Raw genomic sequence first — 20212 nt, forward strand, 5'->3', positions numbered from 1 at the left:
TGTATTTCCACAGAATTTGGTTTAATTGATGGGAAACACAGTTTAAAGTGGCTTACATTTCTAAGTGAGTTTGCAATGGTTAATTGTGAGAATGAATGAAGTTTGTTATTTTAATGGCCTAAGACATCACCCTGCATTACTGTGAAGACAACTATGAACTCCTATACCATATTAAAGGAAGCCTTTCATTTACCAGCAGCAATGTTATTTCCTCAGGCTGTTATGCTTAACGATGACGGGTAAGCACCAGGTAGCAAATCATTAGGATTGCGCACCCTGGGCAACCTAAGACAGTGGCATTAACCCTGAGTAGAATGATGGATTATTGCTTCAACCATTCTAACCATTCATTGACGATCAATAATCAATCATTAAGTGGATTAATTGATTTATATGCTGCTAATAGGACCACATTACAGAAATCTTGGATCAACTGGAAGAAGGCCAGAACAATACCTGAATGAAGAATGAATGTGAGATTGAATGACAATAAAACAAAGTACAAAATGAGTATGCCTGAACAATTGTGATTGCGATTGTGGATGCGAGTTATAAATAATGATTCAACACCATAAAGAATATGGAAGCCATTTTTAACAGTACAAAAAGGTGGGTCATACTAAATTGATGCTATGACCATTTCAATCCTGGAAATACAATCTCAGCCTTTCATTTGTGAATCGTTTCCCAACGATTCAAGGGGGGGAATGTATATAGGCCTTGAGCCTGAATGTGTATTTCCTGATTCTGCTGGCAACATATTTCACAACCATGTGCTTTGGCAAGCTCAATACCGGAAGAAGGCAACACCCCAGAGACGGTACCTGATTGGACAATAAAGCTACGTTCATAATTGGATATTGACTGAAATTAATACACCCAGGATGTGCATCAATGTATTTCTATTGGACAGTGCAAAAAGTTTAAAAACTCCATCCGAAGAGCTCCGAATCTGAGAAGCAAGCTGATGCCCAGTTGCCACTGACCTGCGCCTCCAGAGAAACAACGACTTCCTCTTTCCTTGTTCCTCTTTTTAAATTGTCTATATTGTCTTTGTATTGCTATCAATAAATTTGCCTTTTAGATCATAAAGCTGTCTGAAGGTGCTATCCGAATACCAGCAGAAAACAGGATAGTATCGGAGGGGTGGGAAGCAGGCTTACTTCTTTTGAGGATGGACTCTATTTCCTTAGGGGAAGTAGGGTCCAAGGTGTGTAGCGTGTGCTTATAGGGGGGCGGGTGTTCATTGGTCTTGCAATTACTGGGCGAAGGAGTCATGGGCATAGGGGTGGACACAGGAGGAAACCTGCGGAGTAAGTTGGCAATTTTGTCTTGGAAATAGTGAGCTAGCTCTTCACATTTAGTGCCGATGTCCACATTACAAGTGGCTGGTGTGGTAGGTTTTGTCAGAGCTGCAACATAGGTGAAGAGGGTCTTTGGGTTGAATGAGTATTGGTGTATTTTGGCGGCATAGTAGTCCCGCTTAGTTTCTTGGATAGCGAGGCGGTAGATGTGAAGGTAGGATTTGTAGGAGGAGGCGTTCGAGGATGTGGGGTCTTTGTGCCATATTCTTTCTTTGAGTCTGAGGTCGTGTTTCATACGACGCAGCTCAGGGTTGTACCAGGGTTTTTTACTTGAGGGGGTGGGGTGTTGGCTGCGAGTGACGAGGGGGCACAGGTTGTCGGCTATGTCTCGGGTGAGGTTATCCCAGGAATTAAGAGCGGATTCGGGTGTGGAGTGATCAAGCTTATCAAGGGATTCTGTGAGTGCTGCTGAGAGTTCCTCGGATGAGCAGGATTTGCGGAAGGAGAAAGAGTTGTTTTGAGGGGGGATGTTGGTGGAAGTGGCGCTAAGGGTGAGGTTTGTTTCAATGAGGGAGTGGTCGGACCAAGGTACAGGCATGCATGAGGCTGTAGTGGGGGTCTGTATGTAGGAGTTGATGAAAAGGAGGTCCAGTGTATGCCCTGCTTTGTGAGTGGGGGTAGAGATAATTTGGGCAAAGCCAAGAGCCTGCAGGGTGGTTAAGAGGGTTTCACAGGAGGGTGATAGGGGTCGGGAGTCAACATGGAGATTGAAGTCTCGTAGAAGAATGGCTGGTCTTTCATTGTTGATGTTGTTGGTTATCAGTTCAATGAGGGGGGAGGGATTGAGTTCCAGCAGGCCTGGGGGGGGGCGTAGACCAGGCAAATTTGAAGTTTAGCAGATTTGAAAAGGCCCACTTCTAGCCTAGGTGGGGGGCTGATGTTCAGTGGCCTGAGGTTGGCCACTGAACCTCAGGCCACTGAACCTCAGGCCACTGAACCAGTGGCCTGTATGAATCCTTCCCTCCCTCCCCCCATGATTACCCTCCCTGTTTCAATCCTTCCCTCCCTCTCCCACACCCCCTATGGCTGCTCTGATTCAATCCTTCCCTTCCTCCCCCATGTCAAAATTAAAAAAAAAAAAAAAAAGACCCATCAAAACCCCCACCCCCCAAAAGTTCCTGGTGGTCCAGGGGGGTGCCTGGGAGCCAGTAAACACCAGCGGCCCTTTGCCCTTACCAAAGGCAAAGGGCCGCCAGCACCTTTGGTACGGGCACCGGTAGCCCCCATGACACGGGAAGGGCAAAGTGTGCCAGTAGCCCCTGTCATATGGTAAGGGCAAAGGGCCGCCGGCACCATTTCTATTATTGGCAGCTGACAGCTCAGGAGATCGCTGTGATTAAATTCCTCAGCATTTCTTTGAGAGTCTTGTTAAAGTGTTCTATCAACCCAACGATTTGTAGATGGTAAACTGAGATCTGCAGAATTTTTACTCTTAGTAAGATGCAAATCTGCTTTATCAACTTTGACACAAATGGGATTCCGTGGTTGGTTAATATTTCCTTGGATAACCCCAGTCTGGAGAAGACCTCCAATCAGGGCTGTTGCTACCATGGACATCTTTATATTTCATAGTGGTGCAGCCTCTAAATACATGGTAGCATAGTCCAGTATAACTAAAATGTATTTATTCTCTCAGTTGGACAATTCCAAGGGATCTACCGGGTCCATAGCAATTGTCTCAAAGGGAATCTCAATGATGGGCATTGATGCCAGAGGAGCTGCTCTAATGCCAACAGGCTTGGTTAGCTGACATGTGGTGGGGGCAAGACTGACAATAGACCTGGCCCTCCCAGTACAAGCCAGGCCAATAATACTGTTCTAAGATTTTCCATGAGTTTTCTCCTAATGGCCCCCCTAGGAGGTGGCTGTGGGCTAATTGCAGCAGTTGCTTGCAATTAGCTCAGGATATCAGGAATTACTTGAAAGTTTCACCCTCAAGAATTCCCTTTGTTACTCGGTATCTTCAGTACAAAGAAGGAGGAGTTGGGTTACTGCCTTCAGCTCCAAAAACTAACTCTCCATGTATGACTTGTATCTTTAACTTTTATTAAAATTTCTTAATCGCCTACATAAAAGCACTAGGCAATTTACTAATATACATGATCTATGACACACAGAAACAGAAAAATCACAATTACGTAAATAAAATACATTTTCATACTAATCCAATTATAAATTAAATTCTATCTCAAAAAACATTGTTTTAAACTGTGCCTTAAAAGTTAAGCATTCTGTGCTACATAATGTTTCAGGTAATGAATTCCATAAATCTGGAGCAGCTATGGAGGCGGTACAGTATCTGGTTAGAGATAATCGTGCTTGCTGAATGGAGGGAACATCAAGAAGACATAAGGAGGCATGGTTGGTCTCAAAATTGCATTCACCCATGGAATCCATTTTCCATCAATCAGTTTAAACACCATCACACAGATTTTGTACTGTAAGCCAATGTAATTATCATGAAACCTTGAGGGTTTCATTTTCTCTTTGTGCCCATCTAAAGTTACTGGGATTCACCTCCCCCACCCAGTCTGTTGGGACAACTATGGACTCCTGAGTGAGTTGGAGACCTTCGTCTGATTCAGCCACAGGGTTATCCTGCAGGATGTGCAGCGCACGTCAGAGTTAAAGGGGGCTATCAATAAGAGAGGGGACCAACCAAGGGTTTTCAGTGTTCTTTCACAAGAAAATTAACATGGACAATCGAGTATGGTGTCAAAAAAGTTGCCAGTGACAATTAGGGGAGAGTTGCCTGCACAGATTAAAAGAAAGCAGATTACATTTTTGGGAGTAATGCAAGAGCATGGTGTTGGATACCAACCCTTCTTTGGCCAACAGAACAAAAGAAACAACGATTAACTCAGATCATCAGGCCTATAGCACATACTGAAGAGAAGTATATCCAAGTCGAAAGCAAACCATCAGATTAGGAAGTTTGGATATGGTCATGCATAAATGTGATGTGCCAGAATTGACCTATTGCAAATGCATGCATCGCAGCAAATAAATATACCGGTAATTTCTATGACATAGTGTAAAGTTGCAAGAGTCATAGGAACTGCAGAACATATTAATGCTGTGTTAGCAATTGTAGAGAGACTGAAATGCATGGTGGAAGACAGAGTGTGATATCTATAATATTACTGTATTTATTGCCAATTTCCTCTATAGCTTTCATACTCACAATAGAGACTACACCAGAAACATGAACTATGCATGATTTTCCTGCAGATATGAGTAACTACAAGATGAGGAAATTAACCACAAAGTAGTACTGCCACCACCCAAGTTATGACATCTCTGCAGCAAGGTGGGCAATTAAGACAAAACTGTCTAGCTTGGAAACAAGCAGATGCAATAGTGTATGGAAGATAAAGCTAACCTACCCAATGGGAAATGCATTTTGCGATGTGGAAAGGACTAAGTTGGAAAAGCTATCATTGCTGAAGGCTGTCATAGAATACTTAATGTGCTATATGAACCAGTTCTGAACAGATCGTGTATTGTAAGTGAAATGCTTGACAAGCTGGTGCTTCACTTTCTTCATGCAGAAGGATACATGCACAACTCAGAATGGAGCACGTGTGGAGGTACAAGGGGATGCAGCAAGCAGCCTATATAGAAATCTTCTCCAATATGAGAGAGCTAAAGCACCAGACCAACTCACACCAGGACTGCAAACAGTCATAAAACGGGTGTCAAAGGGCCAGATGCCCAAATGCAACAAATGACTTGGTGAGCCAAAAAGATAGCCATGGATTTCAAAACATCACAATGCATAGGGAAACTGACAATCAAAAGCTAAGGGGAACTTTAAATTTCTTACTGCTCTCGGCGCCATTTCTTCTCTCTCCTCGTTCCTGGCGGTGCTGGCCTGCGCAATCGGCGCCACAGTCCCACCGGGGTAAGGCCAGATACCTGCACGCCTTCCCACAGCAGGGCTGCCGCCGATCGCCGGACCTCAGCGCCTCTCAGTTGTTCTTCTTCGCCGAGTTGCTCCTCTGCCCTAAAGCCGGCCCCTGAGCCCCAGCCAATCGCGGCGGCTCCAGCAGACAACCAATCAAAAGCTAAGGGGAACTTTAAATTTTCTTACTGCTCTCGGCGCCGCGCGCCAGGCGTCGCGCGCCGAAGGAGCGCAACAAAGGGGCCTGCCCCTTTGTGCGCCCCTTCGTGCAGACCCTGAGGGCAGTCATTGCCTTTCTTGCTTTCTCTCTACTCCAGACTGGTTTAGAATTCCGCTACTCGGTCTCTTCTTCCTCCACTTACCCACGCTCAAAATGCATTCCTTCAATATCCCCATTATTAACAATCACCGTAGAATTAATGAAAAAATACCTCTGTCTCACACCTTCCAGCAGAAGAGGTTAATTCCTATCATTATTTCTCCTATCACACAATTTCTTGGTCTCTCCCTCTTCACTCTAACCCTTTTCAATGCCCAATCTCTCTCTAAAAAATCCCACATACTTAATGATTTTCTCTCAGAGACTAATCCTGACATCTGTGCCATCACAGAGACTTGGTTAAAATCCACGGACTCAGTAATTATTAATCAACTCCCCACACAAACATATGACATTTTCTTGATTCCTAGACCTAAGAAAAGAGGTGGTGGTCTTCTACTTGCAGCTAAGAAAGGCCTAAAAATAACTTTACAACATTCAAGCCTTATCTCTAATCTAGAATGTGCATACTTCAAATCAAAAGAACTACAAATATGCCTAATCTATGATCCACCTGGAATTCTAGAAACTGATCCATCTCCCATCATTGAATACATTGCCAAAAACATCAACTATGACTCACCTGCTTTAATAATGGGTGACTTCAACCTTCACGTAGACGCAGCTATACGCACCCACAACTGTGAAATTCTCTTATCCTTGTTTCAGAACATGGGCTTCAAACAGATCATTAACAAGCCAACTCATAAAGCAGGCCACACCCTGGACTTGATTTTCATTAATGAAGGTATCTCTCTCTCATCTTCTCCGACATTTAATCCAGTACCCTGGTCAGACCACCAAATTATCACCACAGCCCTCGAGATAGCAAACACCCTCCCCCCCTCCTTCCCTAAAACCACGGTTCATTTCAGAAAACCATGTTCCTCAGAAGTCCTATCTAATCACCTTGACAAGGAACTACCACAGTTAGACCTCTCAAATGCGAATTCTGCCATCAACTCGTGGCATTCCATCATCAACAAAGTCGCAGACCAAACCTGCCCCCTAACTACTAAGGTGATTCACAAGGCGCAAGATAACAGAAAACCTTGGTTCACACCTGAACTCAAAGCAATCAAACTACACCTCAGAAAGAAAGAACATATTTGGCGTAGAAATCCATCTCCCTCAACTTTAGCAAGCTACAAATCCACCCTCAATAACTACAGGAACTCCATTTTCAAAACTAAGAGAGAATTTTTCGCAAAAAAAATTCACCATTTCATTTTTTATTCTAAAGCTCTCTTCTCCTACATCTCGGCCCTCACCAAACCACTGCCACCTTCCATTCCTGATGACCATGCTCTCATCAAAGCTACGGAACTGGCCAACTTCTTCGAAAACAAAATTACTAATCTCACCAAACAGTTTTCTACACCCAACCCCCCCTTCCCTCATCAGAGGGCACCATTACTACAGCAGACTGCCAAGTTAGACTCCTTTGAGACCACCTCCTCTCTCGAAGTGGAAAATATTTTGAAAAAACTTAAACCCTCATCTCATCCTCTAGACTCCATCCCATCCAACCTCCTCATTTCAATTCCAAATACTATTGCCATTGCAAAAATCATCAATTGTTCATTAACCCAAGGACTAGTTTCAGATTCTCTAAAACAGGCCATTTTGAAACCTCTCCTAAAAAAACCCAACTTGTCAACTTCAGACCCAGCAAATTTCCGCCCCATTGCCAACCTTCCTTTCATCGCCAAGATCATGGAGAAAATAGTTAATAAACAACTCACAGAATTCCTGGAGGATCACAAGATCCTATCACCATCACAATATGGTTTTCGTAAATCTCTAAACACGGAATCACTTCTGATCTCGCTTACTGACTCCATCATTGTGAACATGGACAAAAAACAATCACACCTCCTGATTCTACTTGATCTTTCGGCTGCCTTCGATACGGTCAACCATTCAATTCTGCTTGAACGACTCATGGATATTGGCATCTCGGGCTCTGCCTTGGACTGGTTCCGTTCATTCCTTAGCAATAGATCATTCAAGGTGAAAATCAATAATAAACAATCACACTCAATTAGATCCAATTTGGGTGTTCCTCAAGGTTCTGCCCTTTCACCAACCCTCTTTAACATTTATCTACTTCCTCTCTGCCTCCTCCTCACCAAGTTGAAAATCAAGCACTATGTATACGCGGATGATATCCAAATTCTCATCCCCATCAAGGAGTCATTACAAAAATCCCTCATTTTCTGGGACAGTTGCTTCCAGGAAATCAGTTCTCTCCTCTTTAAGCTTAACCTAGTCATCAATAAAGACAAGACGGAATTCCTAATCATATCTCATGAGAACCTCTTTACTAGAGAAACAACCTTTCATCCAGATGATCAACCTCAGGTCGATAACCATTCTCTTCCTACCATCTCTTCAACAATACCTAACAATTTCAAAAATTCTTCTTACGTAAGAGATCTAGGCTCCCTCTTGGACAACCAGTTGAACTTCAAAAGGTTTGTCAACAATACGACAAAAGAATGCTTCTTCAAATTACAAGTTCTTAAAAAGCTTAAACCCCTTCTACACTTCTATGATTTCCGTTTGGTTCTTCAATCAATTATACTCACCAAAATTGACTACTGTAACTCTTTATTGCTTGGGTTCCCAGCTGTAACCATAAAGCCACTACAGATGTTACAGAACTCAGCCGCCAGGATTTTGACGAATACAAAAAAGAGGGATCACATCACACCCATCCTTTACTCCACTGGCTCCCTATCAAATACAGAATCCTTTACAAAGTGTTAACCATCATGCACAAAAACCTACACAACCTTGCCCCAATTGATCTCACTTTCCAGGTTCGCCCTAATTATTCCACTAGACCGATGAGAAGAGCATACCTAGGCACTCTCTTTATCCCTCAAGCTAAAACATCCCTAAGAAAAAGGGCCTTTTCTACCGCAGGTCCCTCTCATTGGAACAATCTCCCTCCAGACCTCCGACAGGACCCATGCCCAATCTCCTTTAAGAAAAAACTAAAAACTTGGTTATTCAAGCTTGCGTTTCCTGAACCTTCTTTTTAGCTTAAAGCTTTCTCTCCATCTTTTTGCAACACATCCCTGTTCATTTCTTTCAATAATATAGTTTGGTTTGTTGTCAATTTCTCTCTCATTTGCTGCTATTTCTTACTCAGGTTCCCTTTGAAAAGACCCTCAGACACTCTTTGACTTTTCCTTTATCTTTATTTATTTTTATTTTTATTCTTTCATTATTCACCACTCCTTTTTCTGCATATCTTCTTATCTCCTCTTTTCTTTTTGATCCAAGTACAAGCACACTTTATTTGGATAGATCATTTGTTGACATTTATTACTTGTATCCTTTATTACTATGTAATTCAATTTGGTTTGGTTTTTTTGTTTACCTTGATTACTATGTAATTTCAAATTGTTTACTTGGTTATTCTTTTCTCTGACTGTTACTTAAGGTTTCATAGATGTTCATGGTTCCATGTAATGCCTATAGGCAAGTTTTTTGTTTATTGTAAACCGGTTTGATTTGCATCTAATGTAGGAAGATCGGTATATAAAAACTAAAAATAAATAAATAAATAAATAAATAAATAAATAAATTTGCATGCTGTCTGAAGACCCAGTCACACTTGCACCACTGCCAGAGGCAAGCCATAGCAGAAAGAATATGCTTGGATGCCATAAGAGACTTGAAGAAAAAAAAAATGCCAACCTTGGATATCCCAATATCAACATCCAGAAACATTGACATACAAGTGCTGGAAATAAGGCAGATGATGCTGTCTAATCTGGAAATCTGATAGTAATCAGTCATTAGATGAGAGAACAATCAGTATCCAGAGAATTATTTTGGAGCTATATAGTTCTAACTCATTAAGAAAAATCATGTGCCAAAATGGCATGTTTTATTGATACTAACTGCAGTGTGAAAATAAAGTGAATCTAGCAAATGGTAAACCTTTTTTATGAGCAAAACTCTTGTAGGCTCACAATATGTGGGAATGCACTGCCCCACCACTGGTACAAACCTATACTGAATCTCTGCTAACTGATAACGAACTATCACCAACAATGAAGAAGCTAAAGCAGCTATTCATCTTGCAAACCATAACTGCTTTTACCTCAAGGCACAATGCCTGGGATAGAGTACTGCATATGCAGTAAACAACTTATAGAACATCTGAATATCTCAGAGCACGGAGATGCTGAGCTGTGTGCACTGAGGGCAAACTTGCATGTATTCTACTGCTGGAGAAAAGTCCTAAAGAGCAAGTCATCCGCTGGACCTAATCTACAATGATCTGTGTGTATCAATAGGGCTAGTGTGTTAAACAATACTTTCTGACTTTCAAGTACACCACAACAAAGCCCTGGGAACTTAAAGGTGACTGAAGCTATGATGAACAACAAATGCCTGCATAAGCCTGGAATAAAACATACAAACAAGAAAGAATATAGCCACTAAAACAAGGAATCATGTCCATAATCATCACACCCTATGTCACATTATAACGGTGTAGCAAAGAGGAAGAGCGACATACAAATGGAGATAGCAAGCATGGAAGAGACACAGCTGACTTCATACTCTGAATTGCGGACAAAGTCATACCCCATTGTTCCATATAAGTATGGCATAGTCAACACAAGCTGAGGGACATGCACTGGAAATGTCATAGGAATTCACAAGGATGCAAAGGAAAACAGACAAAAGTTAGAAGAAATCACCATGTTTGACAATTTATTTTATTTATTTGCAATGTTGCTTATAGCATTAACTAAGATGGTTGCTTTGTATCACATAAGATGACGTCAGTCATACTTCAAGATGACTAAACATTTTCTAAGTCTGCTCCCACACAAAAACTTATTGCACTGCCTAAAGCTAAATTGAATGCTGTGTGTGTCACATTATTTTATCCCTTATAAGATAACCATTTGCTATTTGGAACATTATGCTCTTAGGGGGAAAAAAAAAAAACCCACACACACACCTTATTTGCCCTCTTCAATATAGCCACCCCATTCTGACAGATGTATTCCAGCAAATGATTTGAACTAACCATGGGTGCTCCTACTACTTGCCCACTCCACTATGGCAGCTACCACTGAGGAAATGTCTGCCACCTCCATTTGGTTGAAATCACGAAGGGAGTTATGATAAAAGATGTCTGCCTGAGGACCCAGGCCATAAACAGAAAACTCATGGTAGAAGACGGCCGCTGCCATTAAGCCATGGACTACGTGAAGACGGCTGCTGGACCTCACAAGATAGTATGTGATCCCATATGTCCTCGTTGAGGTAGATAACCTAAGGATCTAAGAGTCTGATGAGAGCTCAGCAACTCTTATTTTTTTTCTTTTTAAACAAGGAAAAGCATCAGCAATCCACATCATTTATTTATTTATTTATTTGAACGTTTTTATATACCGGTATTCGTCGAAACATCATATCGGTTTACATGGAACAGAAACTAGAATGTACATAAAACAGGGGTGAATGGAACTGGGAGGAGTAACTTGAAACGCAATAAAATATATACACTAAATACAAGAGGATCATATATACAAGGGCCTAGTCATGTTATGTACAGAGGAGAAGAGAAGTTCGAGGATCCACAAGGGTACCATGGAGTTCATGTTATTTGCTGGGGGACAGAAGGGGGAGGTGGTACTATTCTGGGAAGGCTTGTTTGAATAGCCAGGGTCTTCAGGATTTTTTGAATGTTTGTGTGCTAGGCTCAAGCCGAAGATCGGTTGGCATTGAGTTCCAGAGTGTGGGACCAGCCAGGGAGAAGGCACGGTCTTTTGTGGCGCATACGTGTGAGTACTTGAGGGTGGGAGCATGGAGGGTTCCCTTGTAGGTGTGTCTGGTAGGGCGGCTGGATGTCTGAAGGCGGAGGGAATTGTTGAGCCAGTGAATGTCGTTGTTGTGGATTGTTTTATGAATAATGGAGAGGCATTTGCAGGTGATACGAAAGGGGATAGGGAGCCAGTGAAGCTGCTTGAGGACAGGGGTGATGTGGTCAGTTTTGCGGGTGCTTGTAAGGATTCTTGCAGTTGCATTCTGTAGTAATTGGAGGGGTTTAAGGGTGGAGGAAGGGAGACCTAGTAGCAGGGCATTACAGTAATCGATTTTTGAGAAGATAGAGGATTGGAGAACGGTGCGGAAGTCATTGGGGTGGAGGAGGGGGTTTCAGCTTTTTGAGTACATGGAGCTTGTAGTAACATTCTTTGATGGTAGAATTGATGAAGGTTTTTAGGTTGAGTTGGTTGTCGAATGTGACACCAAGGTTTCGTACGTTTTGCTGGAAGGGGGTTGGGCACGGGCTCATTGCGGGGGGAGATGATGATGAGTTCAGTTTTTGCTGTGTTAAGCGCGAGATGGAGGTTGTTGAGGAGGGAGTTTATGGAGAGGAGGCAATTTTGCCGGAATTCAAGGGATTTGTGAAGGGATTCTTTGATAGGGATGAGTATTTGTACATCATCTGCGTAGAGGTAATGGGTGAGGCTGAGGTCTGAGAGGAGCTGGCAGAGGGGTAGGAGTTATATGTTAAAGAGGGTGGATGAGAGGGATGAGCCTTGGGGGACTCCTTGGGGAAGATGGATGGGTTTGGATTCGGTGTTGGCGAGTTGGACAGTGTATTGTCTGTTTTGCAGGTAGGATATGAACCAGAGTAGGGCTGATCCTGAGATTCCAATTTTTGTAAGGCATTTAATGAGAATTCTGTGGTTTATAGTATCATAGGCAGCGGAGATATCTAGTAGGGCGAGAATGTATGAGTGTCCTTGGTCCAGACCTTTAAGGAGGGTGTCTGCGAGGGAGATGAGGAGGGTTTCAGTACTAAAGAATTTACAGAAGCCGAATTGGGCAGGAGATAGGATGTGGTGGGTCTCCAAATGGTCGGTGAGCTGTGCGTTGACAATTTTCTCCATTACTTTCGCCAGGAAGGGGAGGTTGGAGATCGGTCTGTAGTTAGCTGGGTCAGCAGGGTAGAGTTTATGTTTTTTAAGGATAGGTTTCACTATAGCATGTTTTAGGGAATTGGGGACTATGCCATGGGAGAGAGAGCAGTTAATTATCTCAGACAAGGGTTTGGCAATTGTGCTTGCAATGGGCAGGAGAGCTTTGCTGGGGATCGTGTCAGCTGGATGTGACGAGGGGTGTAATCTCTTTAGTATGGTTTCAATTTCTGAGGGTGTGGTGATGTCAAGGGACTCTAGGGTGGTGCTAGAGTATTTAGAGGAGGGGGCATGGAGGGAGAGGGTGTGGAGAATCGCTGAAGAATGTTTGTGATTTTATCTTTGAAGAAAACTGCGATCTGATCGCATTTTGCTTTTGCGTCTTCTTCGGAGATCTGGGGGGGGTGAAGGTTTGGTAAGTTCAGCAACGTATGAGAAGAGGGCTTTGGGATTGAAAAGGTAATTGTGAATTTTAGAAGCGTATTAGTCACGTTTGGACTTGAGTATGGCGGTTCTGTAGTGGTGTAGGGTGGTTTTGTAGTCAAGTTAAGCAGAGTGGGAGGGATCTTTGCGCCACTTCCTTTCTTTTTGTCTGAGGTCGAGTTTCGGTTACCTTATTTCTGGTGTGTACCAAGGTTTTTTTTGCTTTGGGTGAGTGGGTCAATTTCTTGGTTGTCAGGGGGCAAAGGTTGTTAGCAATGGAGTGTGTAAGGTTGTTCCAGGAGGTGAGTGCTGTGTCAGGGTTCGTGAGGTCAAGGTGTTGGAGGGAGTCAGTGAGGGCGGCGATAAGGTCTTCATTGTTGCAGGGTTTCCTGAATTGAATGGTGGTGTTGTGTTTGAGGCGGGGAGAGGGGGTGTGTTTCAAGGTTAGGTGAGCTTTATGAGAGAGTGGTCAGACCATGGGACAGGGGTGCAAGATGGGGTGCTGGGGGAAGAGTATATGGTCGTTCACAAACAGAAGGTCGAGGGTGTGTCCTGCTTTGTGGGTGGGGGGAGTTGATGAGTTGTTGAAAGCCTAAGGCATAAAGGGCGTTTAGGAAGGATTCGCAAGATGAGGAGAAGGGCATGGAGTTGACATGAAGGTTAAAGTCTCCCAGAATGATGGCAGGGATGTCAAAGTTGATGTGCTGGGAGATAAATTTGATGATGGGAGAGGGATTGTGTTCCAAGAAGCCAGGCGGTGCGTAGATAAGGCAGAGTTGCAGGTATTGTGATTTAAAGAAGCCAATTTCCAGTCTGGAGGGGATGTTGGTGTTCATGGGTCTAAGGTTGAGGTCCTTCTTGGCGGCTAGGAGGAGTCCTCCACCTTTTTTCTTGGGCCTTGGGATTGAGAAGAGGGATCCTTAATTGGCATCGATGGTCTTGCCGGTTTTCGATGATGGTGAAGGCCTGATGGCCCTGGGACGGAATCAGAGTCCCTGTCATCTTCCTCCAATGAACCTGGATTCGGAATGGAAGGAATCACCGGTGGATGTGCAGGCATCGATGGAGTCGATGGTTGCACCGGAGGCGCCGGTGTCATCTGTGCCGGTGTAGGAAATATACCAATCAAGATGTTGATTTTGTTCAGCAAAGGCAGAAAAATCGACGATCCCATGTCGAGGCCAGAGTCGGTGTCGGTACCGATGGTGGTATGGAAGGAGGCTGAAATTTTCGAAAAGCCTCGACGATGGCCTGCTGGACCATGGAAGTCACCTCTTCCCTGGAAAATGGGACTGGGTCCACTGTCACAGGGGAAGGTAAGACTGGCGCTACTGGTACTTCCATGACTGAGCGTGCTGGCACAGTCTCTAACACCGAGCCTGGTGGAGAGCGCCAGTCTGGCAAGTCTTATATTCTTATAACTAGACTAGAAAAGAACAGCAAATATCATCTCAGACAATTATGAGTTATATAAACAATTCTTCACTAAAGAATACAGAGAATTAAACCTATATCCAGTAGGCAGTCATACACCCCAATTTTTTTTTATGGGCCATTTAAAAAGTTGCTATACATTTTAAAACAAATATACATTTTTCATCTTGCAAATTAAACAGTTTGGAAGTGCTTTTCAATATGGATTAAAACACATTCAGGGCGGGTTCAATTCAACCGTCCATTCATTTATAGGTATTACAACTTCCCTACCAAGTTTGTCCAAACTTGGAAGAAAAGTACACCATGATCCTATATTGAAGGCTATTGAAAATAACTGGAACCTGATGAGATTCATTTCATTTTCAACAGGATAACACTGAAAAGCACTAGAAAATCCACACCAATCCATGGTTTTCATTTCCTTTCTTGTTTACTATTATATTTAAAACACAGTTCTATTTTCAGAGGGGGGGGAGGTTGGTATAATGAAATTTGAATTGTACCTTCATAATACTTGTAGCTTTAAAAATAAATAAATAAATAAATAAATAAATAAAGCTTAAAGCACAGGCCCATGAATCAGGCTCCCAGATGGCCTCCTGACTATATAAAATATAAAAGTCAATGAGGCCTAGGTTGAGGGTGTATATAATTCATCTCAGTAAGCTCTGCTCCTGCTTTCAATAAAGCCTGCAAGCTACATTTCTAAATACAATTTTATTCATGTCATAAAAAAAAAAACAAACCCCCAGATCATTTGATACTTCGATTAACAACTAATTTCAAATAAGTGATCATTCTTCTATATATCTCCTCATGCATTAGCCTTTCAATTCCCAAGGCAGCAACTGTACAACTGCAAAACTCTTACTGTGCCTTCTTGCTTTAACATAAAAAAGATTCAATAAACAGAAACTTTTCCATCTTCTATCATAACTTATAGAGAAAATCCCAACACCTATATTGAATGGTATTTACTCTGGTTACTGGTACATCAAGGAAAATAAATCCTCCCCCATCCCACAAAATATGAAATTATTAAAGGTGGACACATTACTACACAGTGAGGTACTAGGGTTCTTCATCAAAGTACTCATTACAGGAGGACCTTGCAAGACTGGAAGATTGGGCATCCAAATAGCAGATGAAATTTAATGTGGACAAGTGCAAGGAGTTGCACATAAGGTAAAATAACCCTTGCTGTAATTTCACGATGTTAGGTTCCACATTAGGAACTATCACCCAGGAAAAAGATCTAGGCATCATAGTGGATAATACATTGAAACCGTCAGCTCAGTGTGCTGCAGAAGTCAAAAAAGCAAACAATGTTAGGAATTATTAGGAAGTGAATGGTTAATAAAACAGAAAATGTCATAATGCCTCTATATGGCTCCATGATGAGACCGCACCTTGAATTCTGAGTACAATTCTGGTCGCCGCATCTAAAAAAAGATATAGTTGCGATGGAGAAGGTACAGAGAAGGGCAACCAAAATGATAAAGGGGATGGAACAGCTCCCCTATGAGGAAAGGCTGAAGAGGTTAGGGCTGTTCAGCTTGGAGAAGAGACGGCTGAGGGGGGATATGATAGAGGTCTTTTAAGATCATGAGAGGCCTTGAACGAGTAGATGTGAATCGGTTATTTATGCTTTCGAATAATAGAAGGACTAGGGGCATTCCATAAAGTTAGCAAGAAACACATTTAAGACTAATCGGAAAAAATTCTTTTTCACTCAATGCACAATAAAGCTCTGGAATTTGTTGGCAGAGGATGTACTTAGTGCAGTTAGTGTAGCTGGGTTCAAAAACGGTTTGGATAAGTTCTTGGAGGAGAAGTCCATTAACTGTTATTAATCAAGTTTACTTAGGGAATAGCCACTGCTATTAATTGCATCAGTAGCATGGGATCTTCTTAGTGTTTGGGTAATTGCCAGCTTCTTGTGGCCTGGTTTGGAAACAGGATGCTGGGCTTGATGGACCCTTGGTCTGACCCAGCATGGCAATTTCTTATGTTCTTATGAAAACAGACTGCTTAGGTATATCTCCAGGACAAGGCTGGAAACCACTACAGTAGAGCACTACATCGTATTCCACTGGAAGTGTGGCTTCCCCTTATATGATGAAATACTTTGCTACTCCTGTTTACCCTCTTCCAGTTTCATATCATGAAGCCACACTTTCAGAGGAATACGATGTAGTAATAGTACAGAGAAAGGTTACCACCAGTCCTGTGAGGTAAGACATAAGGACCTAAATATGCATATCCTTGAGTCAAGAAGTGAAGCCATGAGAGAGACTTACCAATAACTGAAAGTCATAAATAATGTACAAGATGGAAATATTTTTTGATGAAACAAGTTCCAGAAGAGGTCATGATATGAAACTGGAAGAGGGTAAACAGGAGTAGCAAAGTATTTCATCATATAAACGATAGTGAATACATGAAGCAGTCTTCTACATGAAGCAGTATTCCAATGGAGTTGGTAGAGGCAAACCAGTATTGGAATTCAAACTCTTTGCAGAGACTGTTTCTCAACAAAATTATGTAAAACATAAACTGAGGTCTGTGCAGTGATGCTACAGTTAAAAAAAACTAAACAAAAAAACCTTTTATATAAAATTTCTTATGAAATATTACAGCTGAAAAAACTGACACTTAAAATTGTTTACAATGGAGTAGCAGCCTAGTGGTTAAAGCAGCAGGCTAAGAATCAGGGAAGCCAGGGTTCAAGTCCCACTGATGCTCCTTGTGACCTCAGGCAATCCACTTAACCCTCCATTGCCTCAGGTACAAATTTAGATTCTAAGCCCTCTGGCAATAGAGAAATACCTCCTAAAGCTGAATGTAACTTGCCTTGAACTAACAATGAAAAGATATGGGCTAAATCTAAATGAATAATATAGATATAAATAAATAAAAATGTGACTCACCTCATCAGACTGCCACTTTTCATTTTTTACTTTTTTGCTAAAATAAAAATACAAAATTAAACAGGAGTTTGTAAATAGCATATTTACAATCAAGAAAAAGATACAGTTATTCAAAGATCATTTAAAGAAATTGAAGAGTTTATTGCACATATTACTGGGAATGCAGTGCAAAGCACTGAAGATTTGCAAGCTGAGTCACAAACATTTAAGATTTGCAAGCTGAGTCACAAACATTTAAGAAACATTAAAAAATATCAATAGTAAAACAAAGCCAAAGTACATGATGTATGATTTTTTCAGCAAATTTTCAGCTTCAATTATAGGCATCTTATAAAAATGTCAAGAGCTGTATCTCTACATTTATAGTATTTAACTGTGTGAAATTTAAAATTCTGTTGTTCTAGAGTAGATTCTGAACAGAATAAGTTAGAAGGGTACCTCATATACATTTCTAAATCCAAATACTTTTACTTTCTTCTTCAATTACAATGTTGTCTTCTAGCTATAAAACTCCTGCTCAATTTTGTAGCCTCAAGTGTCAGACTCAACCATTTGGTTAATTGCTAGTCAACTAGAGAACATAGGTTTTTGTAGAAAATTTGGCACCACTTTGCTCAATACTATTTTTGTGGGACTCTAAATGGAATCCCACAACTATATATAAACAGTCTATATAAACAAGTCTATATAAACAATAGTGAATACATGAAGCAGTCTTCCAATGGAGTTAGTAGAGGCAAACCAGTATTGGAATTCAAATTCTTTGCAGAGACTGTTTCTCAACAAAATTATGTAAAACATAAACTGAGGTCTGTGCAGTGATGCTACAGTTAAAAATAACTAAACAAAAAAAACCTTTTATATAAAATTTTTGTAGAAAATGTGGCACCACTTTGCTCAATACTATTTTTGTGGGACTCTAAAGCATGGAAATTAGTAAACATTTTGGTGATGCAGTGAATGAAGTAGCAGGCGCTTGGCTGAACCCCCTTTATTCTATCCATCACCAAACCTGATTTAAAGCTAGTTTGTTTTGGCAGCAGGGATTTTTTTTTCATTAGCTTTGATACCAGCTAAACAGGGAAATCAACTCAAGAGATCTAAAAATCCAAATAAATAAATAAATGATTGCGTACGGGTGTCAGAAAAGCTGAATCAAACAGAAGACCCTTGCATGGAAGAGGATGACTGGGTAGAAACCCCAATCACTGTGGATATGCTTGAAACTATGCATAATATCAAGGAGAAGTTTGCAGCAAAAGTATCAGCAAACCTAAATGCCAAACTTGAGATGGTGGCAAACAAGCTATAACCATTAGTTGCTGTCATGCAGGACAATTCAGAAAGATTAAATAAGGGAGAAGACTGTATTAGAGAAGTAGAAGGCTTACAGAATGTTGCAAAACAAAAAAACAGAAGTATTGGAAATAAGATTTGGAGTTTTACTTGATAGCTACAACCTGGAACCCGGTTAACCAGGCTTATGGTTAACAATAAAGTGAAAAACGCAGAGAGCTTTGTGCATGATTTGAAGGTGAATGTTACCCTGAAATGATTCCATTTAGTGGAGTATCTTACCTAATATGGCCATCTTAACAGTTTGGTTAACAGTGCACCGATTTGTTTTTTTGATTTTTTTTTGTTTTGTTTTGATTGGGTAACTAGAGAATTAGATCAAGAAAGATAAATCTGGTCTACTTTGATTTCAGCAAGGCATTTGATACAATCCCACATAGGAGGCTAATGAACAAAATGAGAAACCTGTGAGTGGGTCCTAAGGTGGTGGAATGGATTACCAATGGGTAGACTATCAAATGTCAGCGAGAACTGGTAAACTGAACCTATTCTGAAGAGAGAACAGTAATAAGTGCCTCAAGGGTCGTCCTGAGGCCGGTTCTGTTCAATATCTTTGTGACCAATATTGCAGAGAGATTATTTATTTATTTATTTATTGAGTTTTATATAGCGTCGTTCGGTTTCCCCATCACAACTGTTTACAAAGTATTGATTCTCAGTAATTAAACATTATCAACAATTAAACATTTGTTAAACTTAAAATAAGATTAGAAGGTTGTCTTTTTGTGGCGACACTAAGGTCTGCAACAGAGTGGATACACCTGAAGAAGTGAGAAAATAAGATGCAATCTAAGAAAACTTGAGGAGTAGTAGAAGCTTTGGCAGCTGGGACTCAGTATCGAGAACTTCAGATATGCTTTTGGGATGCAGAAATTCAAACGAGCTGCATGGTTTGTTTGGGTTTTTTTTTGGGGGGGGGGGGGGCTCAAGAGACCTGTGGATGATAGTGTCTGAAGATCTAAAGGTGGCAAAGCAATGTGACAAAGGCATGCTGGGCTGCACAGAGAGAGAGAGAGAAGCCAGCAGAAAAAAGGAAGTGATAATGCTCTTGTACAGGGTCCTTGGTGAGGCCTCACCTGGAGAACTGTGCTCAGTTCTAGAGACCATATGTCAAAAAGGATAAAGACAGGATGGAAGCAATCCAGAGAAAGGCAACCAAAATTGTGTGGCATCTGCACCAGAAGCAAGGCTGGTGCTTCCATTATGTAAACAAGGCAGTTGCCTAGTGAGTCTAAATTTGGAGGTAGGGGGCAAAATCCTGCCAGTGCAAGGCATAGGGGTGCAGTACCATATCTAATACTGCTAAAGAAAGGAACACGTGCATTAGCTAAATATACTAAATAAACAAAACTAATTTGCATGAACAGCAGTTACTACCCTAAGCAACTTGCTGGGCAGACTGGAAGATCTTTATCGGCCATTATTAACTATGCTACAATAATGGTTAGACAAACACCCAATAGATGTACTACACAGCTGACAGAAAAATTAGAACTGGTCGAAAAGTCTCCCTAAGGGGT

General features: G+C 41.5%; 1 protein-coding gene across 4 annotated transcripts in view; it reads right to left on the reverse strand.

The window, feature by feature from the left end:
* Positions 1-20212, reverse strand: part of CWC27 (CWC27 spliceosome associated cyclophilin) — a 398702-nt gene that overhangs the window by 301636 nt on the left and 76854 nt on the right. For all 4 annotated transcript variants that reach the window (XM_029576322.1, XM_029576298.1, XM_029576314.1 and 1 more), the window contains exon 9: positions 17337-17373. In XM_029576322.1, coding sequence (XP_029432182.1) covers positions 17337-17373 — 37 coding nt within the window. The remainder of the gene's footprint in view (positions 1-17336; positions 17374-20212) is intronic.

The sequence above is a fragment of the Rhinatrema bivittatum genome, chromosome 1, assembly GCF_901001135.1.
Source record: "Rhinatrema bivittatum chromosome 1, aRhiBiv1.1, whole genome shotgun sequence".
Lineage (NCBI taxonomy): Eukaryota > Metazoa > Chordata > Amphibia > Gymnophiona > Rhinatrematidae > Rhinatrema > Rhinatrema bivittatum.